The sequence below is a fragment of the Pinus tabuliformis genome, chromosome J, assembly GCF_031772625.1.
Source record: "Pinus tabuliformis cultivar Carrire ecotype Pingquan chromosome J, CPIR1, whole genome shotgun sequence".
NCBI lineage: Eukaryota > Viridiplantae > Streptophyta > Pinopsida > Pinales > Pinaceae > Pinus > Pinus tabuliformis.
In genome coordinates, this window is record NC_142295.1 from 1,396,234,361 (window position 1) to 1,396,255,494 (window position 21,134).

General features: G+C 31.3%; 1 protein-coding gene across 1 annotated transcript; it reads left to right on the forward strand.

The window, feature by feature from the left end:
* Window positions 1–14,122: 14,122 nt before the first annotated feature.
* Window positions 14,123–15,142, forward strand: LOC149232578 (thioredoxin-like protein CXXS1). The gene is made up of 2 exons (XM_089376521.1): window positions 14,123–14,408; window positions 14,583–15,142. Exons 1-2 carry the CDS (start codon window positions 14,328–14,330, stop codon window positions 14,874–14,876), a joined length of 375 nt encoding a protein of 124 aa, XP_089232647.1. The 5' UTR covers window positions 14,123–14,327; the 3' UTR covers window positions 14,877–15,142.
* Window positions 15,143–21,134: the final 5,992 nt, after the last annotated feature.

Consider the following 21,134-nt stretch of genomic DNA (forward strand, 5'->3'; position numbering starts at 1 on the left):
TCAGTAACGCAACAAGAATGCTACAACTCCCAATGCTACCAACTTGAATTACTAACCTGAGGCTCGTACAAACTTAAAAGCTATCGAAACAATATGTGGAACATACAATTATTCCTTCTTTCACTGCCATGATGTAATGGAGTGAATGTAATGAAATCAAATCCTAAAATAATTGCATAAATGTAAATGTTACTTTTAAAAGAAATTAATCCTATTTAAGAACAAGAATTTGTAATTGAAATCCTAAGAGCATGAGTTCAAATAAATATGCCTAATATACTTTAAAAAAAGTCATGTCATAATTGATTTTTTATTCTTCCTCAATTATGTATTTAGAGCCTATGGTTGATTATTCAACCTTAAGAGACAAAAGCCAAGATTTTGAGCAAACTTAATCAAGTTTACACGCGCTAGAGGAGTGTTACATAAAGTTACAGTGTTTTCTATAAAACGTTACAGGTTTTCTACAGGAAGATATAATTCACCGAATGATAAAGTAAATCAAATCCAAATGGGATGGGACAATTATTTTTATTGAATAGCATCTCTTATGTCTCCATTCCAAGTGGAATTACTCATAAATACCCTTGTTAAGATGTTAGGCCCCTATACTACTAGTGTAACCCCTTATTGTTATTAGTACAACCTAGTTATTATATTGATGTACCCATGTAATGCCCATATTGTTACTATTGTGCCCCATAGAAGCCCACTATTGTTATTGTTGTGCCCTTACATTATTATTGTTATGTCGGCCTGATTATGTTATGACCCCTTAGACTCCTATATATAGAAAGGAGGTCTTTTCATTTGTATCATCCAAGAATTTTTCATTTATGTAATATAAAGGAGGTTTCCCCCTTGAAGAGGCTGAATTCTAAGGCATTGATCTATATTTTCTATCTTTTCTTGAGCTGGTTTCATAACATTTGGTATCAGAGCTTTGGATTCTAGGGTTTCGCTGCTCCAAACAGGTCATCGTGGAATTTTTGCTATAACTTTTTTTTGCGATGTTTCAGACGTTGCAAAAAAAACCCATTTGAGAAGAAATCGCAGTGAACCTCAGGTCCAAATTTTAGAGCTTTTCGCACTATATTTGCGGAGATATGATCGGAGGAAGTTGGTCTTTTTTCAGACTCCTGAATTACATTTCAAACAGGTGACCTGGGGAAAATCGTCATAACTTTCTATCTGGGGATCGGATTGAAATTTCGTAAGAAGGTACAGAAATAGGACAGACTGTGGTTTCTTGTATGCATTTTTCAGATCCAAAGGTCGAAACAGTGACTCGTGGCACGTCGTACAGTTTTGCTCTACTGAACTAGTCTATAATCAAGTCACTGTGGGAGATTTCACATAACTCTTCCTTGGAGAATCCAATTTGGGTCAGACTAGTTGCATTGGAAAGAGCACATAAAGGGCTACTATAGGTCGCAATTTCAGAACTTAAAGATCCGAAAGTACAAAGTTACAGTCGTTTCAAGATCGAGCTCCTAAAATCAAGAAAAAGCAGGATGAGGAAGTTTGATGGCAAGGATCCAGTAAATTGGATACTTCAGATGGAGAAATATTTTGATCTACATGGTGTACAACTGTTACAAAAGGTATGTATTGCATCTTCATATTTAGAACCGGATCAATTTTTATGGTATGAAGGGCTTTTTTCTCGTAAACAACTTGTTACATGGTCAATTTGCATGGAGGAAATGATAGCACATTATGAGGATACAAAGAGAAACACCTTCTTTAGAGCAACACCACAACATTTGGAAATAGTAAAAGGGATTTGTGACATAGTGGAAAGCAAAGTAATGGAAACTAGGAAGCATACCCCTCACAACTATAAAGATGGAAGTGTTGTTTCTCCTAGCCTTCCACAACCTACAAGAATTTTATACAGAAGCATCAAGAACTACTGAATATTCCACATGGGAGGACAAGAATTTTATACAGAAGCATCAAGAACTACTCAAGCGTTGAGGACAACGCCTTTTGAAGGAGAGGGGCATGTTAGGCCCCTATACTACTAGTGTAACCCCTTATTGTTATTAGTACAACCCACTTATTATACTGATGTACCCATGTAGTGCCCATATTGTTACTATTGTGCCCCATAGAAGCCCATTATTGTTATTATTGTGCCCTTACATTATTATTGTTATGTTGGCTCTGATTATGTTATGACCCCTTAGACTCCAATATAAAGAAAGGAGGTCTTTTCATTTGTATCATCCAAGAATTGTTCATTTATGTAATATAATGGAGGTTTCCTCCTCGAAGAGGCTGAATTCTAAGGCGTTGATCTATCTTTTCTATCGTTTCTTAAGCTGGTTTCATAACATAAGATGTGCTAAAAAATAGTAGAAAAGTACTAATCTGTAATCTAGAAATGTGAGAACTAGTGAGCTAGTTAACCTATCAAATGGCTAACCTAATAAAGTGAAAATGAAATGGGGCAATTCTTTTTATTAAATTTATATTTTTTATGATCTTATTTGATTGGAATAAAATAAAATAAACTTGATTAGCATGTTAGAAAAAATATCATAAAATTACTACTATTTGCTACAAGGGACTTCCAGAATATTTTAGATTTGTTAATAAGAAAAATAATCCAAGTAGCTCAGTGATTACTACGAAATATAAAAGTTGTTCCAAGGATGAAGTCATTCTTTTGATCCTACAAAATAACTTAGTTCAACCATTTAAGTCAATCCTGTGACAATAAATCATCAATACTAAATGCAGAAATAGGAAAAACAAGAATAAGAGATGCATGTGAATAATAAGTGAAAAGAAGAAAAGCAAATTGTAGAAAAGGGCTTTGGGGCTCCTGGCATGGCCAAGCCCAAGGAAACCTAGAGTCCTATGAAGGAGACCATTCTTTAGAACCTAAAAATGGCACCAAGATTCATTATTTCAATTAATGCAATTACATCCATGCTAGAAATGAAGGTGGACCTACAAAATTACAAGTTTTCTCCACAAGAAGACTAAGAAAAAACATCGCCTAGAGGAAAATTTGAATTTGTACTTATACAAAACAATGAGGAATAATTATCTTTGAAAGGAGGAATCTTTCCCCTCCAAAATCACTCAAATAGTGGATCCAGTTCCCAACACTAAGAATCTGCATTAAATGAGAGGGAACACATTCCTATATTTTCTCAATCATTGGAGCTGTAGAATTTGTGAAATAATTTCATAACATATTCTAGATCTATTATCTAATATTTATCCTCTTGTAGTAGGGAACAAGTCCCTAGATTATCTCTTCCAACAAATCTTCATAATGTTCCCAATATTCTTTATCAATAAATAATATTAGTCACATATATGAAATTATCTCTAAACCTTACTAATGAAAATATTAAAACTAAAAATATGTCATCTAATGCAAAAAGGGAGGATTAATGTGCTAAAGGATAGTTAAATGGGCCTTCATTTATGTCTAATTTGGAGTACCATTAGGAGCCACAACCTCGTAAACGTGTTTATTGGCTCCTACTGGAAGGGAGCACCTACCCCCTTTCTAAGGGTTGCAACCCTCAACTCCATGTGGATGACTTTTTAGAATGTTTTAGACTAGATCCACCTATCGAACAATCATCAAATAATATATAGGCCACCTTTCAACAAATTTTGAAATTGGACCCATACTAACAATAAAACCAAACATGAAAAACTAAAATAATGAATCTGAGTCACTGAAGGACTCTAAATAAACTGAAATTTAGAAGCATCAAACCATTGAATGTATAACTCAACCAAACAAATACATATCAGAATATGCATGCGACTATTCTGAATAAAACCTATGTATCTACGTGTTTCCTCTACTTAACACTGAGGTATAAATCTCAAAGTACTGATTATTTAAATCATGAATTACTATAACATTGAATCAATCACTGGAAAATACATAGATCAATCAAAAATCACTGAACTAATCACATATCTCCAAACTTTCACATTATTAACAATCAATATTCCATTCCACATTCAACCGAATCAACACTGTCGGATGCATATAGTCAAGATAGGGACATCATTGATAGATAACATTAAATAAGCTAGAACTCATGAAATATCATCATCAAGTCACACTGCAAACCCTGCATCATATATGTTATATCCATGAAACATGTTAGCGTATGTACGTGACTACCATGCATGACACCCGCATATATATATTTCAATATACTAAGTAAATTATCACACAATTTATATGCTATTTTACTCAACCGAGACCATGTGTGTACGCAAAAAATCAGAAACAAGACAACATACATATATTGAGTCACTTAATTAAACCATCGCTACAATTCACAAAAAATTTTAAACTTAGATCACAACGCACTTCATTATATTCAGATAAAGAAATCATCATAGCTACAAATAAAAAAATTATAAGCATAAAATATATCAAGAAAGTACTAATATTCACAACAATTTTAGATATATCATATTTGAACCATATCTTTGCTCCCTAGTACACACTTATTCCAAATCAAATCACCTATATATATAGATCATTTAGTTGCACACCTAACAACATGATCTCCATCTTCTTATATAGTTTTCTCCTTAGCCAATACCTTAGGTAAAACCCTTGGTAATTTCATTAGAATTCTTTGACAAAATCAAATAACCACTGTCACTTCAATTACTATGGTCCAATACCATGGAAAAGACTCCTGACATCCATATTACCATGGTTATGATTGTATACATCAATTTAACATACAGGACCTACATATGTATGCGGACCTTCTTCATAGGATTTGCATATACTTTCTCAAACTTCACCTTTATCATTGATCTATATTTGACTTGTCATTTCTCTATTCATAACACTTTTAGCATTTGTACCAATCTGCATTAGTTCCATAGTCATTAATGGTAACATCTTTATCTAGTAGGTTTCCATCAAGGACAACATATTAGCCACAATTCCAGCAATCTCCCCCTTTAGACTCAATGGAAACCACTTCGGTGTTTGTTTAACACCTTTAAATACCTATAAACACACCTGCAAACATCAATACTTCTTCTTCAAATAACTCTTTCCAAACACCAAGCTGGTCTCCCCCTTTGACATTAATGAAAACGGGTTGAACTAGGCTAGATGAACTACTTCCCTTGTAGTGCCGATCGTTGGAGATATGATCTGCTAAAGGTAAATCACAGAATGTGCATACTGACCATGTTCCCTGATCATATGCTTAATATTTTCTACATATTAAATAGAGTACAAGACTTTATGACTTGATCAAATTTCTAACCCTAGAATTGAGTTTCCCTTTAACTAATTTCTAAAAAACGCAATTTAAACCTTATAAATATTAATAATAAATAATATTGACATAGTTAACCTTAATAAATTTGGAATAAATATTCTTTTCATTAAATATTAATTAAACCCTTAAGTTTAAAGGATTAATTATGAGATACCTATGATATTAGTTTAGTCATAAACATATCAAACTTAATTTATAAGTAATAATAGATTGAGGATTACTGACCGTTAGGTTTAAAGGTAATTATGATTTACCATAATATTAGTTATAATATTTACCTAATATAACTAAACTCTAGGAATAATAGTTTAACAATTTGTTTAGATCTATTATTTATCATGAAGATTTAGATTATTATTTTATATAGCTCAATGGACCTATCTATTTAAATAACAATATGATATAGTCCTAACTTATAAATAATAATAATAAATAATATTGACATGGTTAACCTTAATAAATTTGGAATGGAAATCTTTTTAATAAATATTACTTCAGCCTTTAGGTTTAAAGGATAAATTATGAGAGACCAGTAATATTAGTTTTAGTAATAATCATATCAACCTTAAATTATAAGTATTAATAGACTTACCTTGGAATAAAAATTTGGATTATTGGCCATGAGGTTTATAGGTAATCATGATTTACCATAATATTAGTTAGAATATTAGTTACAATAATAGGGTTTAATTACCTTTACGTTGGAATAATAATTAAATATGGGTTAATTAATATCTATTATGGGATATAATGACCAGCTTAATTAAAATATGTGTGTTTCTTGGTATTTGGGATAATAAGAATAATATACCTAATTATTTTAAATTTACCAAAGGGATTCCTTTAGTTACCTAAATATTAATTACTTTTTTAGTAGTTTGACCATGGTCACTAGGTCAAACTAGCCGTTAGCATTTTAGCTGTTGGGGTCTCCGCACGCTCTATTTAATCACGCTAAGCTGGATTGGTTCTTCAACTTGTCCTGACGATGAACCACACTGGTTGGTTCGAAACACGTTGACAAAAGATTGGTTATGTGATTTTGCCGAAGATGATCTTACAATGACCTTTCCTATCAATAATGTCTCGGTGATTACATTAGACACCCAAAATATTGGGTTTACATATTTGGCCCAAAATTTACATCGAAGTCCAAAAATAATAGGATGACATAGATAACATGACATGATCCCAATATCCCATACAAGATTGAATTTTATAATTATTGATAACATGGATCCTTTCCTGACCTTTACATCAAGAGACATTTATAATTGAAACTAGCAACCTAAATAGTGAGGTAGAAAGATCATGATGGTCATCATGAACCACCATGCACCATAGAAGAATCTCATCAATATGAGACCAAATATGTAATGTTTCCAAGCATCACCAAGAAACTCAAGAAAAACATCAACCAACATAAGATACACTTCCTCCTCATCAGGTATAACATTTATTGACATTGTCTGGAAAGATATAAACATCATCGATAACTTCGTCATACAGAATCCATGCATCATTGGTAACTAATGAAATAATGACAACAACATTTGTATCTTTAACAATAGTAACACTAACAACCATACATCAACAATGATATGTACTCATCATAACCATCATGCAACAATAAATGCTCAAGCAACCATAATGCCAACAATTATCTATTAGAAGCATAGCAAATGCTTCGCGTGAATTGGTGCCAGCTTTTCACCATCAATTCAAATCACATTATATATATCAAATCAGAAAAAGTTCCAAAGAACTATTCCAACGTCAATAATCATGCTTTGAAACAATATTATGAACCAATCTTAAGAAGCATATGGGCATTACCATCAAATTGCATCAAGCTAATGTAAGAATCAAGATACCAATAACAAAATGATGAAAAAATATGGGAAGCTCCCTGTGAATTTGCGCCACATCTTTTCCATTATCGAGTTTCCCATTACTGAGAGGAATCCATGAATGTTTAACTAAAAAACCATGTATATGCACTATTGTCATTCATACCAACTATAGATAAAATGTAAATTGTAGGAGCTTTTAGCTAGAACTCCCGCTAAACATGATAGGCATGTTAAAACAATTAGGAAAGTGAAGAGGCAAGAATCATTCCTAATTTTTATTTGAGATATTCAAAGGAATCATGTGGAAGTGCCCTTGTAAATAGGTTTGCAACTTTTTCCTTTGAAGGAACATATTCCTGCTTAACCTTTTTTTCAAGCACCTGCTCTCTCGGCAAATGGTATTTAATGGGAATGTGTTTTCTTTTGGAAAGCACGACAAGATTTTTAGTGGTACTTATGGCACTAGTGTTATGACAGAGAATCTGTACATGTTGAGGAGAAGTGACTTGAATGTCTTGCAATGTTTGGATAATCCATAGAAGTTGAGTACAACAAGAGTAAATAGAAGCATATTCTACTTCACTAGTTGATAAAGAAATAGAGCTTTGTTTCTTACAGGACCATGAAACTAAGCTAGGTCCCAAAAATAATGCTCCTCCATAGTGTTTTTGAGGTCATCAACATTCCCTTCCCAATTTTCATTTCCATAAGCATGAAGTGAAAAATCTTCCTTTTTGGGATACCATAGAACAGAATGTTGAGTTCCTTGTAGATACTTGAAATTCCTCTTTACTGCTTGGAGATGACTTTCCTTTAGATTTTCATGAAATTGTCCAACAATTCTGATTGCATGCATAATTTTTGGCCATGTACTTATATGATATTTCAAGTTGTCAATCATAGATATGTATTTGGGTTCATTAACTGAAGAAGAATCATCATTTTGGCCAATATTAGATTCTATTACCATTGGTGTGCATATAGGCTTGTAGTCTTCCATTGCATATTTTTTCATAATCTATTTGAGATACTTTATTTGATAAAGAGGTATACCATCTTCAGTCTATTGAACTTGAAGACCAATAAAGTCCGTTACTTCACCAAGTAGAGACATTTAAAATTCTTACTGCATAACTGAAGAAAATCCTTCAATCATAGGCTCTACATTGCTTCAAAATATGATGTCATATACATAAAATACTACCATCAAAAGTTTCTCCTCGTCAAATTTCATATATAAATTGCTATCTCCAAAACCATTTTTGAATCCTTGTTCCTAAACATGCATATCAAGATGATAGTACCATGAACGAGGAGCTTGTTTTAACACATACAACACCTTCTTAAGTTTTAAAACAATATTTTTATTATTTACAAGAGTGAATCCTTCAGGTTTAAAAATATAAAATTCTTCTCCTCATCCCCATTTAAAAATGCAGATTTAACATCCATTTGATATACTTTAAAGTTATGAAAGATGGGAAATGAAAGAAATATTGTTATGGCTTCAAGTCTAGATACACGTGAAAATGTCTCTTCAAAGTCTATGTCTTTATTAAGTATATCCACGATTGTATGTATTGCTTCTCCCTATAAGGTGTGAGGTGTTCTTGAACCATCAAACATGGCACATAACATTTTTTGAACTGCCATGTTCATTATTTATTCCACTCCATTTTGTTGAGGATTTTTAGCTATGGAAAATTGCCTTTGGATGCCATGCTGTTTAGAAAAATTGAAAAACTCATCAAATGCCTCATCTTTATACTTTAGTAAACAAGTCCAACACATTCTTGTAAAGTCATCAATGAATAATATGAAATATTTTTCACCAAGAGGAGACTTCTATCTTAGAGGACCACATAAATCAATGTGAACAAGTTCAAGGGGTTTGCTTCAAGTATCTTCTTTAGATTGAAATTGAACTCTGGATTGCTTGCCAAATTGACATGATTTGCAAATTCTATTTTTAGGTGGAGAGATATTGGGAAAGTAACAAATTACTCCCATATGGCTTGACTTTTATAATTGAGAAAAGCTAAGGTGCCCCAACCTTTTGTGCCAAATCCATATTTCTTCATATCTTCTTAGAAACCAATGCTCTTTTTCGCCTTCTAAGATAGACATTTCTTGGAGTTCTCATTCCCTTTATTATGATTTCACTTGTATCCATATTTCTTACCATGAAATTCTTCGATCTAAAAATAACATCATTTCCTTGATAAAACATTTGACAAATACTTAACAAGTTAAGCCATAACCCATCAACAAATAATACATTTCCAACCTTGATATTTTTCTTTGAAATCACGAATCCTTTCCGTTTGATAACAGAAGGTGAGTTATCAACAAAAGCCACATTTTTTTCATTTTTAATTCCATTAAAAGAAACAAAATTATCTCTTTCACCTATCATATGCTTTGAACATCTGTTATCAACATACCGTAGATGCTCTTGATCTCCTGCATACAATGCTAGACCACAATTTTTAGACGTAGTAATTTTATTTTACCACACCTTGGGTGGTATTGATTTTTGTTTGATGTTATAAGATGACTTCATCCTACTTATTCATTCATTTTATTAATAAACAATTTGATTTCAAATAGAACATTCAATTTCATTTTGAACAGGTGAGAAAACATTATAGCAAGATTTATTTGTCCCAGTTGGATTCTGTTGTTTTCATGCTTACATTATAGGAAGACCTATTTGGGGATGTTACATATTGTAAAGAAACATTATTTGATTTAAACTAGAGTCAAAATACCCTCCAAGACCTCATCATGGCACAGAGGTCAAGTTAGCCTAAATAAAGGGAAAATTCAACCTAAATAAAGAAATTCATACCCCTCAAAAGCATATATATAAGGAGGAACTCAACCTCATTTGGAAACACACTCAAGCAAGTTCGATCTCCACAAGATATAAGCTGGAAAAGGATGAAGAAGAAGAAGAAGATCGATTTTTTTGGATCTCTCTCTCTCTCTCTCTCTCTCTCTCTCTCTCTTGTTAGTGTTTCTACAGTTACTGGGAAAGATGAAATTTGTAAGTTTCATTGAAGTTGTGAAGTTGCATCAAAGTTGTGAAGTTGCTTTTAGGTCAATTTTTGAAGTTGTAAGTTTGAAGTTATGAAGTTGAAAGGTGAAAATTTGTGAAGTTGGTTCTAGGTCGAAGCTTTGAAGCTACAAGGTTGAACTTGTGAATCTTCATCAAGGTGAAAGTCATGAATCTACTAGTTTGAAGTTGTAGAAGTTCTTACTAGGGGTCGAACTCGCTGAAGAAGTTGTTGGAAGGATAGTGTTTATTACTAGAAGCTGTGAAAATCAAGGAATGTTGACTTGTCCTTGGAGGAGTCTTTGTCAGGGGTCTAGCTCTTGGAATTCATCAATTGAAGATCAGAAGAACAAAAGAATCTGTGTGGGTTTTACTCTCAGTTGGAAAGGTTTTAGCCTTGGTCGATCACCTATATCTTGTGCCCTCTTGTCTCATTGTTCTTTGTTGTTTGGTATTTGTTTGATGATAAGAACATTAATAATAATAAAGTTAAAGAAGAAGTGAATCAAGTAAAGTAAAAATACATAACAAGAAATGATCAAAATAAGAGAAATCACCTAATCTAGATATCCTAAGTTTCTCAACAAAACGTGGAGGATATAGATAGAAGATCCTCATCTATGAATGGTTAAAACTTGGTTCCCTATATTTTTAGAGACATCGTGTAAGGAATTTAAGCTTCTTGAAAGCTCATCAAATAGGTCAACCTGGAATTCTAGTTATAACTTTTGTTTTGCGCAATCTCATAATGTGAAATTTGGAGGACACAAATAGAAGATATTCATGTACCTTTGATTAAAATTTCAGACCTTGGTTTGCTATAATATCAGAGATATGGTTTGAGTAAGTCAGGCTTCCTTAATTCCCATAATATCTATTTTAAATAGAATATGAAATCTAGAAGAGACAAAGAAGAGATATCTATGTACATATGGTAAACATTTTAGCACTCGAATTGAAAAATTGAATACATGAAATGTTGTGCATGTTTGTTCTTGGAAAGAAGAAAGCAACAAAAAGTTTGGGGAGAGGTAGACATGGTGAAAGAAGTAGTGACAAGTAGATCTAGTGAAGTCATAAGTAATTAATAAACCCGGTTAAGGAAAAAAGAAAAAAGTAGACTTGCTGGAAGAAAAAGAAACTGATAGAAATTGTGGAGAGGCACACAAAAGTAGTGAAGCAGGTTGGTTTCTAAGGATATTTGGAGTAGTGGGGATTAATGTTTCTTATAGGTTGGTGCCTAGAAAAAAACATAGGATATTGGTGTCTCCAAGAGGTTGGTATTGATGTTAGAGGGGATTAATGTCTCTTGTAGGTTTGTTCATATGGAGCAGCAGAGATGATTAGTGTCGCCTGGTGGTTGGTGCCTATGAAGCATCAAAGGGAATTGGTTCCTATTGTAGATCAGTGCCTATAAAGTGGCTAGGGATTGATGTCTCTTATAGGTTGGTGTCTACAAAACAAGAGAGGGGATTGAAATCTCTTGTAGGTGGGTGTCTATAAATGGATGTAATAGTAGATTAGTGCCTATGATATCATCGATATAAGCAATTTTTGTGGGTTTTTCATATCAAGGTATTGGCATATATCTTGTGATACTTGTTCAATTTATCAAATTGATGCTTTATGATCTTTAAATAAGTAAAAAATGTACCCCCGCCCCCTGAACCCCCTCTTAGAATAATTGTGAATGTAACACTTCATTTGAAATTTGCTTGTGGCTTAACAATTCATAAGGAACAAGGATTAATGTTCGAGAAGAATACTATTATTAATATTGGGAAGTAAGAGAGATAAGATATGATGTTTAATGCAATATCTCAAGGTAAGGTTTGAATGGTTTATGATTTTAATCTCCCTTTTCATCTAATCAATATGTAAAGATGGAAAAACTAGTTGGTGTGACTATAGTAAAGGCATAGAAAGAATATATTGAGACTTATTGAGACTTACCACAATGTCAACTTATTTGTAATTGATCACAATTTTATAACTTTTTTACTTTATTCATATCTAACTTATTCTTCATGTAACTATTGAGGTATAGTTTTAAATAATATTCTTTATGTTCTCAACAACTCCAAGCAAGTGAGTAAATTCAAAATGCTTGAATTCATCTTACAAATATACATAGACATAATTTTGACCATATTAAGAAGATAGATAAAAGATAATATTATCTATATTTTTAATTGAGAAAAAATATATTTCAAATCAGCAGATAAATTTTAAACATATACATATACATAATGTTGATCATCTATAATTCTTTTGCAATTACCCATAAAATCAATTTAGATCCATCATACTTTTAGATATATAAAATATATTGCAAAGAATAATCTCAAAATTAATAAGAATTTACATGTGTATTATTTAATCTAACTTTTGAACCAAAAAATATAATTAAAAAAAAATTATAAATAATTATATTAAAATTTTTTAATTATTAATTTTTTAAATTAAAAACATGGTTTAAAATTAAATTATTTTGATCGTTCATTTAAAAAGTTTTTTTATTTTTATTTTTCCAAAATTGTAATGAGTAAAAGTTTATAATCAATTTAACCCGCTAAAAAAAATAATGTTTTAAAAATATGATATGGATTATTTTTCATTTCATTTTAAAGTTAACTGTTTCAAGCATAGAAAGAATGATAAAATTATTACCAGAAGTAGCTGTTAATTAAATACCAAACATAAGAACAATATAAATATGAAAAAATGTTCTCTTGTCCAAAACTTAATATTTTAAAAATAGGGCGTGGAGCATTTTTTAGTTCACCTAAAAATAACTTTTTTATATATAAAAAGACGGATAATTATTTTATCAAAAGTAGCTGGTAATTAAAAACGAGACCAAAAAAAAGCGTAATATATGAAAAAATATTTTTCACTTTCCAAAATTGTAATATGTAAAAACTAAAAGTTTATAATGAATCTAACCCACAAAACTATTAACATTCTAAAAATACTAGATTGAGTAGTTTTCATTTCGCTTGAAAACAACTTTTCTTAATCAAAAAAAGAATGATAAAATTAAAATAGTAGCTGGTAATTAAATGGAAAACCTAAAAAATAGAAATCTATAATAAAATAGAGAGTTGAAAACGATAAATAATACGTTGAGACATATATAAACTTATCTATAGTATTTTAAATCAAAGGTGTATATTCCATTATATTTATTTATTATTAATACTTTTTACGGAATGACGTGTATAAATAGGTTTAATGACATATTTCTATTTATGGTTGAAGTGACTTGTACTTTCATTTGATTCCACTATTATTGAACGTTTTATGATTGAATGAAGTTTATAATTGTTTAAGCTTTTTGAATTGTTTTATTTTCTTAATGGGTTGATTTTAGTGTTTTGTTTTGGATGTTTTTTTGGTTTTGGTTAGAATTTATTGAAATTATAATTTTGATGGGTAATTCTGGTACAATTCAAGTGCTTATAGATATTGAATCAATATATATAATAAAAAAAATAGTTTAAATAACACATCAAAATTTCACCTCAAAAAATCTAAAACTTCGCAAGGAAAATAAGTCCTTTTTATTTTCTGATATCAAATAAGATAAATACAATAATATCGCTAATACTGTGTAAAGACAGCTTGCAAACTAAATCCAAATTGGGAATAACAATGTCCATCACTGGAAGTATAGGGCCTCGTTGGAACTGTGAGACGGGATCGCATGCCAACGTTGGTTAACAAAATGAAAATTGGTTGACTGCCTGTTGCTTTGAATTTTCCGGAGAACGGAGGAAAAACCCCGCCTCCCCTTTCGCACACGACACCTACTCCACTGATAAGGGCCCCGTGTTCGGCTATAAAAGCACCACACCAGCTTTGAAACTAATCATAAATGCTCGTGTATTTTCTCAGGTTTGTATGGGAGAGTGTTTGGAGTGTTTTTCAGGTTTGTGTTGGAAAGTGTTTGGAGTTTTTCAGATTTATATTAGAGAGTGTTTGGAGTTTTTTCAGATTTATATTAGAGAGTGTTTGGAATTTTGTGTAGTAAATTATTTTTTAAACGTTTCGAGTTAAACATCACAACCCATCATAGAAGATCTAATCATCAATTTTTTCAATCCTGACAAGGTCATGGGTTCCAGAGTTTTGGTTGTGAATTCTCACCAATCATGGGATTATATCTTGGCTCAAGCTCATGCCCAATCCTGCCCGGTTAGTCACCATTTCTGTTAAATCCAACCTTTCATTTCATTTGTTGCAGATTTATATATATCTCTGCACTTTATTTTACAGATGATATAGATACCTTTGGCGAAGACACCCATTTTCATATATTAAAATGATTGGAGTTGTATTTGTTTATAAAAGGATTTTACACCATCGCAGGTTGCAGTGCATTTTACCGCAGACTGGTGCGCGCCCTCAAAATACATGGCGGGGTTTTTCGAGAATCTGGCGTTGAAGTATCCTGACATCCTGTTCTTGCTAGTTGATGTGGATGAAGTAAAAGGTGTTAAGAATAAAATGGAAGTGAAGGCCATGCCGACCTTCCTCTTAATGAAAAATGATGTGCAGGTGGACAAAATAGTGGGAGCCAATGCTGATGAGCTGCAGAAAAGAGTGGCCAACTTTGCGGAGATGGCCCGCAAATCTGCCCAAGAGCGTGCCCGCCCGTGCTAAATTTGCACAAGAAGTTGCACAGTAATGTATACATCTGTGTTTCCTGTAATGTATTGTCTCCATGGCTTTTAAATTTGATGGTGCTCTGTGACCTAAACAGGCATTCACTGGAAATTTCTTGTGTGGATTGTTTAGTCTGAGATTTGGCTTTCACATGATGTATGATGTGTTATATGTAATAATCATCTACACCAATTTATTCAGAGCTTGTGTATATCAATCCAGAAATGAATCTTGTATTCTGAACATTTTTTTTATGAAAACAATCAGCCGCCCTAAATTTGATTGTATTTATTTATCGATTTTGTTACAGGATGACCCGTTAATTCATCACAGAGATTTTGGAATATTTTGAAAATTATATAAAATATTAAAAATAAGTCAAATTAATTAAAATCAATTTTTCCTTATATTTAAGGATTTCTAAAATATTTTAGAATTTATAATAAATTAAAGGCTTAAATATGTCCTGATCATTATGTGTAAACCAGAAACAAATATGGTCCACTTAAAGGCTTAAATATGTTAAGATCATTATGTGTAAATCAGAAACAAATATGGTCCAAATATGGTCCATTTAAAGGCTTAAATATGTCATGATGATTATGTGTAAATCAGAAACAAATATGGTCCTTTAGTGGGATCACAAGGTTATTTGGAGGAGTTGGTAGAAACAAATATGGTCCACTTAAAGGCTTAAATATTTCATGATCATTATGTGTAAATCAGAAACAAATAGTGGGATCACCAGGTTATTTGGAGGAGTTGGTACCTCTGGGATGTGATCTTCTATCACAAGTTTTTAATTTTTATGTGTAAACGAGAAACAAGTTTTTAGCTTTTATGTGTAAACCAGAATATGGTCTCTTAGTGGGATAACTAAGTTATTTGGAGGAGTTGGTCTTTTAGTGGGATCACTAAGTTATTTAGAAGAGTTGGTATCACTCGATGTGATATTTTCCCACAAGTTTTTAGTTTTTATTAGGTTAGTGATGGGATTAACATATGATTTGAGAAATTGTAAGTAAGGATATTTAAGCAAGTAAAGGTATTTAAGTTGCCAAAATTACTTAAAAATTGCATCTAACTCAAGTCACACCAATCAATATTCATAATTATATTTGTGGCTAAAAAATTCAAACTTGTTAGCTTTTCATCATAAAATACATTAATAGAACTCCTTTGTCATGAGCTACTCTAAACTCTATATACAATGAATACCATAATATCACATTAAAAAAATATAAAAAAATTAAATAGAAAAATAAATCACTAAACATTAAAAACTAAATAAGTAAATTTAAGTTCACTTTAAACTTAACTCTATTAGATATTTTGAAAGATGAAATAAAACTAGAAAGATTTAAAAATACACATTAAAAGATTTAATATTTTATATATTTAATAAATTTCAATTTAAAATAAATCTAAAAGAATTGAATGTGAATTATGGTAAAAAATAGAAATTTTCACTATATAAAAAGGAAGAGTTTTACACCAAAAAAAATTCCTAGCACCATGAACATCTTCAACATCTTGAAGTAGTACCCCAAAAAACCCACCCACATATGGTGTAGTAGAAGTAATTGGTGTAATAGGGTGTTATTGTGCTCGCATAGGATCATAACACATCTTGCGAGAGTAACAGTGCTTGTATTTGGTGTAATATGGTTGGCATAACAGAATAGACGTAATAGTTAATAGTGGCAACAGATCTTTCCAAAGTACACATTCCCCATAAATTCGTTTCCGTTGATTTAAAATAAATATAAACCAAAAAAATTAATGTAAGTGAAATTATAATATTTATATTTATTAATGTAAGTGAAATTATAATATTTATATTTATTTATATATTTTCTTAAAGAGGGGGCGACTCCCCTATTTACCTACAATATAGTCCAGATTCACAATTTCACATTATATACAATATGTATAAATGCATAATGACGGAATATGCTGCTGAGCAACCCAAACATAAGACACATAGGGTGCGGAGCAGCAGGGACATATCAACGGGAACACGGGTGGGGAGCGAGAAATTCAACCGTCCTGAATTTTCATGATAGCTTTCCTTGAGCACTTTGGAGTCATAGTTGAATGTAATAATGACCCCAAAAAAAAATCCTCCAAAATTACTAACGCTTTTGAAATTCCTATCTCACTTTAAAAATATCAATTTAAAATAATATAAATTAATTAAATTTAAAGTAAATTAATATTATAATATTATTACTTATATATAATATCCCTGAAATACAAAATAATTGAAAAAAAAAATATGTTCCTAAAATAATTTTAATATGATGAAATATATTATTGCAGAGATAAACCTAAAATATTAAAAAATGTCTAAATCATATTAAATAGACCTAATCTCAAAATAATATCTCCAAGTGAAATTTAACAAATAATTTTTTAATTAAGAATTCTCTAGGGGTAGAGTCTTAGACGCAAAGTCACATTAAATTTAATAAATATTTTTTAAATTAAAAATTATATACATAGAACAGTTTTATAAGCAAACACAAAAGCATCGAATGGATATATGCATTTTGAAACGCAACCTTGTTGTCATATATTAAATTTACGTCGATTCTTTAAAATATGAAGCGCATTAGAAAAGTCTTAATATACTATTAAAAGCATAGTCGTAACATATTCATAAAGTTTGAGTGCAAGATTTCTATAAGATCAAGATAAGAAGATAGTGTTCATCTTTTCCAAAGATGAGCGCATGATTTGAGATATTTTTTCCTACCATGTGAACTATGCACAGCGTGTTTATTTTAACTTAATTGATTTATGAATGCTTAAATTTACTGATAGGATTAAGGTCGTTTTGGTTAATCCAGACTTCATTGCATTAAGATGCCATTGGCTTAAACGAAGTGGTCAATTCCAAGACGAGAATATTATACTTGAGAATTGTATGTTATCTAATCTACTAAAAATTAAAAGAAATCAATGATCAAATCGTGTTCATCTTTAAAACAACTAAGTTAAATCAATATTAATTTATTATTTATATAAATAAAATTTAATCAAAGTTTATGGCGGCAGCTTAATAAGGAATGGCCATGCTATGAAGTAATGATCAGAAGGTTTACTTTAAAATTATTCAATCTTGAAACCAGCGATGAGTTTTTCCTACCCACATTTAAATATTTTTAAACAAATAAATAAATATCTCGATATTTTATTAGAATCGTAATAAAAAATTAAGAACTAAAATAAATTAATTTTCAATTTTCAATTCAGGAAAATAAATTAATAACCACATTGTTTACTTTGAAAGTTCCTGTTTAACTCCATTGAAAATCTACAGAATATTATTTTTAAATACAAAACATCTTTAAAAATATATAAAAATATTTTTTTAATATAATGTTTAATTGTAAAATAAAAATAATTTCCACAATAGACCATCGAACATTTAATTTTATTTAAAAAACAAAATCTCTAAGAGAATCTAAAATAATAATAAAAGTAAGCTATAGATACCTGATATATATATAATCGTGGTTTGGTTTGTTGTAAACAATATAATACTACTCATTTAATTTTATATTTTTTACTTTTATTCTTCAAAACTTATGTAGAAATTGAGAAATATTCTTATGTTTTATAATGAGAATGTATGACAACAATAGCGTGTTTTTTTTTTAATATAGAGCTTCCAAGAATAACGTGTCTTTCTTCCTACACATTGTGTCGAATATGTCATGTCTTCTAACACACACAACGTATATAATATATCATTTAGGATTGAATATGTCTGCCCAGCCTTCACATAACTCGAAGAAATTGGATGGTCCAAAACAGATCCTATCTAATCTTTGACTCAGTTATTGCGGTAATAATATCTGTCACAGAGAAGCGATTATTATTTATCCTTCCTATTAAAGGAAACCATACATATATATGTATATTAAAATTGTATAGGGAAAGTTTGAATATATTTAAATGAGTTTATTTATATAAGTTAAATAATTGGTAAATGCTTATACATATTAAGTTATATTTGATATCAAAATTTATGTCATCTACATTTTATAAAATCGAAATTAAAAATAAATTAACTAAATGAAAATCAGATTATTATTTATATATATATATATAGATGTATAAAATCGTTTAATGAAATTTGTGGATATGGCATGGCATTTTATAACTACATATTAATTGGCATTAAAAAAATTAAAGTTATTTAAACATATTGAAATTATCAAATTTGGAATTTGTAAATAAGCATTTTTATTTTTATGAAAGTATTGTAATGATTTATAGCTAAATTACAATATCCAATGTCGAAATGAATTTGTATTAAAAGTTTTAGTTGAGAGATATTTATTCCACCAAAATAATTTTCGCTTGTACTTAAATGCAATTCTATAAAGTAGTTCATTTGCATGGGAAAAAGAGTACTAAAAATATAAGTAACATGTTTTAGGGGGATTTGAATATCTATTATAGTAAATCGTCTTTTATGCTTAATAATCAATCCAAGACTTGATTGATTGATTTACATCCTTTAATTCAACATGCATTATAATATAGATTAATTTAAATTTGGTTTAACAAATGTAACCACCATACTTTAATCACTAGAATACACTAATAAATCAGATGTAATAATTTTTTGGAGCTTTTTGCCCCAAAGTAATGTTTAATCAATAAGATGAAAGAAATATTAATGTATACTATTTATGTATCCACCAAGTAACATATTTTGGATTATACTAGTGCCATTGGACCATGACCTACTCTGGTACTTGATTCTAAAAATATAAAACTCTCTTGTCCGTAATAACATATGGTTCTACCATGAAAGTTCACTAGTAGAAAACCTATGTGTATTCATAATCAAAATCGTGCAATTTATTGGTGATCTGGATTTAAGCAAGAATGCAAAAAATTACAGATATAACCATAAATACAGAGATGCAACAAAAATAACACTTCATTTCATTGATGTAAAATACTGAAATATGCTTACAAACAAAAATGGAAATAAACAAGCTCGGGCGATGGTAGCTTATCTCTGAGAAGAGATGTGGCGGCTACATGCCTCTGAATTGTCTTAAAATGAGGCTTGAAGGCCTATTTATAGTTGAGAAACAATGGAAAACCCTAAACGTCCGAAAACCTAACCTAAGGTGATCAAGCGCCAAACTATGGGCCCTTTTTGGGTAAATTGGTTCATCAACTTCCTAGGGTCATAACTTTGGTATACGACCTTCGTTTGATGCGCACAATACCTCATTAGAAAGATTTATCTGAGGACTACAACTTTTGAGTGAGCAACATTGGTTCATGGTTGCTCCCATTTTTCCGAAAAGACTTCGTTTTGGGCCTCAAAACGGCTCTGGAAGTTCAGGACCTGAAAAACTGCCAAAAGTAGTAAATTGTGCTACAAATAAGGAAACTGAAAAATTGAAAGAAACAATGGTGGAGGTACAAGTGGAATAGGTGGGTTGCCACCAATATCCACCTGGATCATTCCCCCCCCTTAGGAATCAATGGTCCCCATTGCATTGAGTTCCTCCATGAGTTGAGGAAACTTTTGCTGAACTTGGTCCCTAGTGAGCCACTTTCCTTGGCGAAGGAGTTGTCTTGCTTTGACAACTCGATATAGTTGGATCCTTTGTTGTCGGTTGTTCATGATTTGTGTGTCCATGCTTTGATCAGTTTTGGCATGTTCCATGTAATCTAGATTTAACTCTGTAGGTGTGAGTTGTTCTGCAATGTCTGATATGTCTTGCAATGGTGGGAAGTATGGTTGAAGGCGGTCCACATTGAACACTAGGTGCAGGCCAAGGAATGGGGGAATTCCGAGGGTAAGTGCATTTTCTCATACAACCTTGGTAATGGTGTAAACATCATATCATAGTGGTTTGAGTTTCTAATAGGCTCCGGTAAGGAGCTCCTTCTGCAAATGCAACTAGACTTTGTCGCCCACCTGAAACATGTGTGGCACCCGATGTTGATCATGTCGCTTCTTGTACTTGGCATTTGATTTCTCTAGAATGTCGTGTACCTATTGGTGGATATGTTGGATGTGCTCAATGAAGTTGTTTACCTTATTAGTTTTAGACTGGACATGAGCCGAATCTTCCTGAGTAGTTGCAAATGGCATCGCCACACCAATGGCACATAGTGGCTGGAATCCCAAGCCCACCTAACAGGGGTTGTGTCCAGTTGAGCAATGGAGAGCCCGATTATAGTTGTACTGGACATAGGCAAGTTTCTAATCCC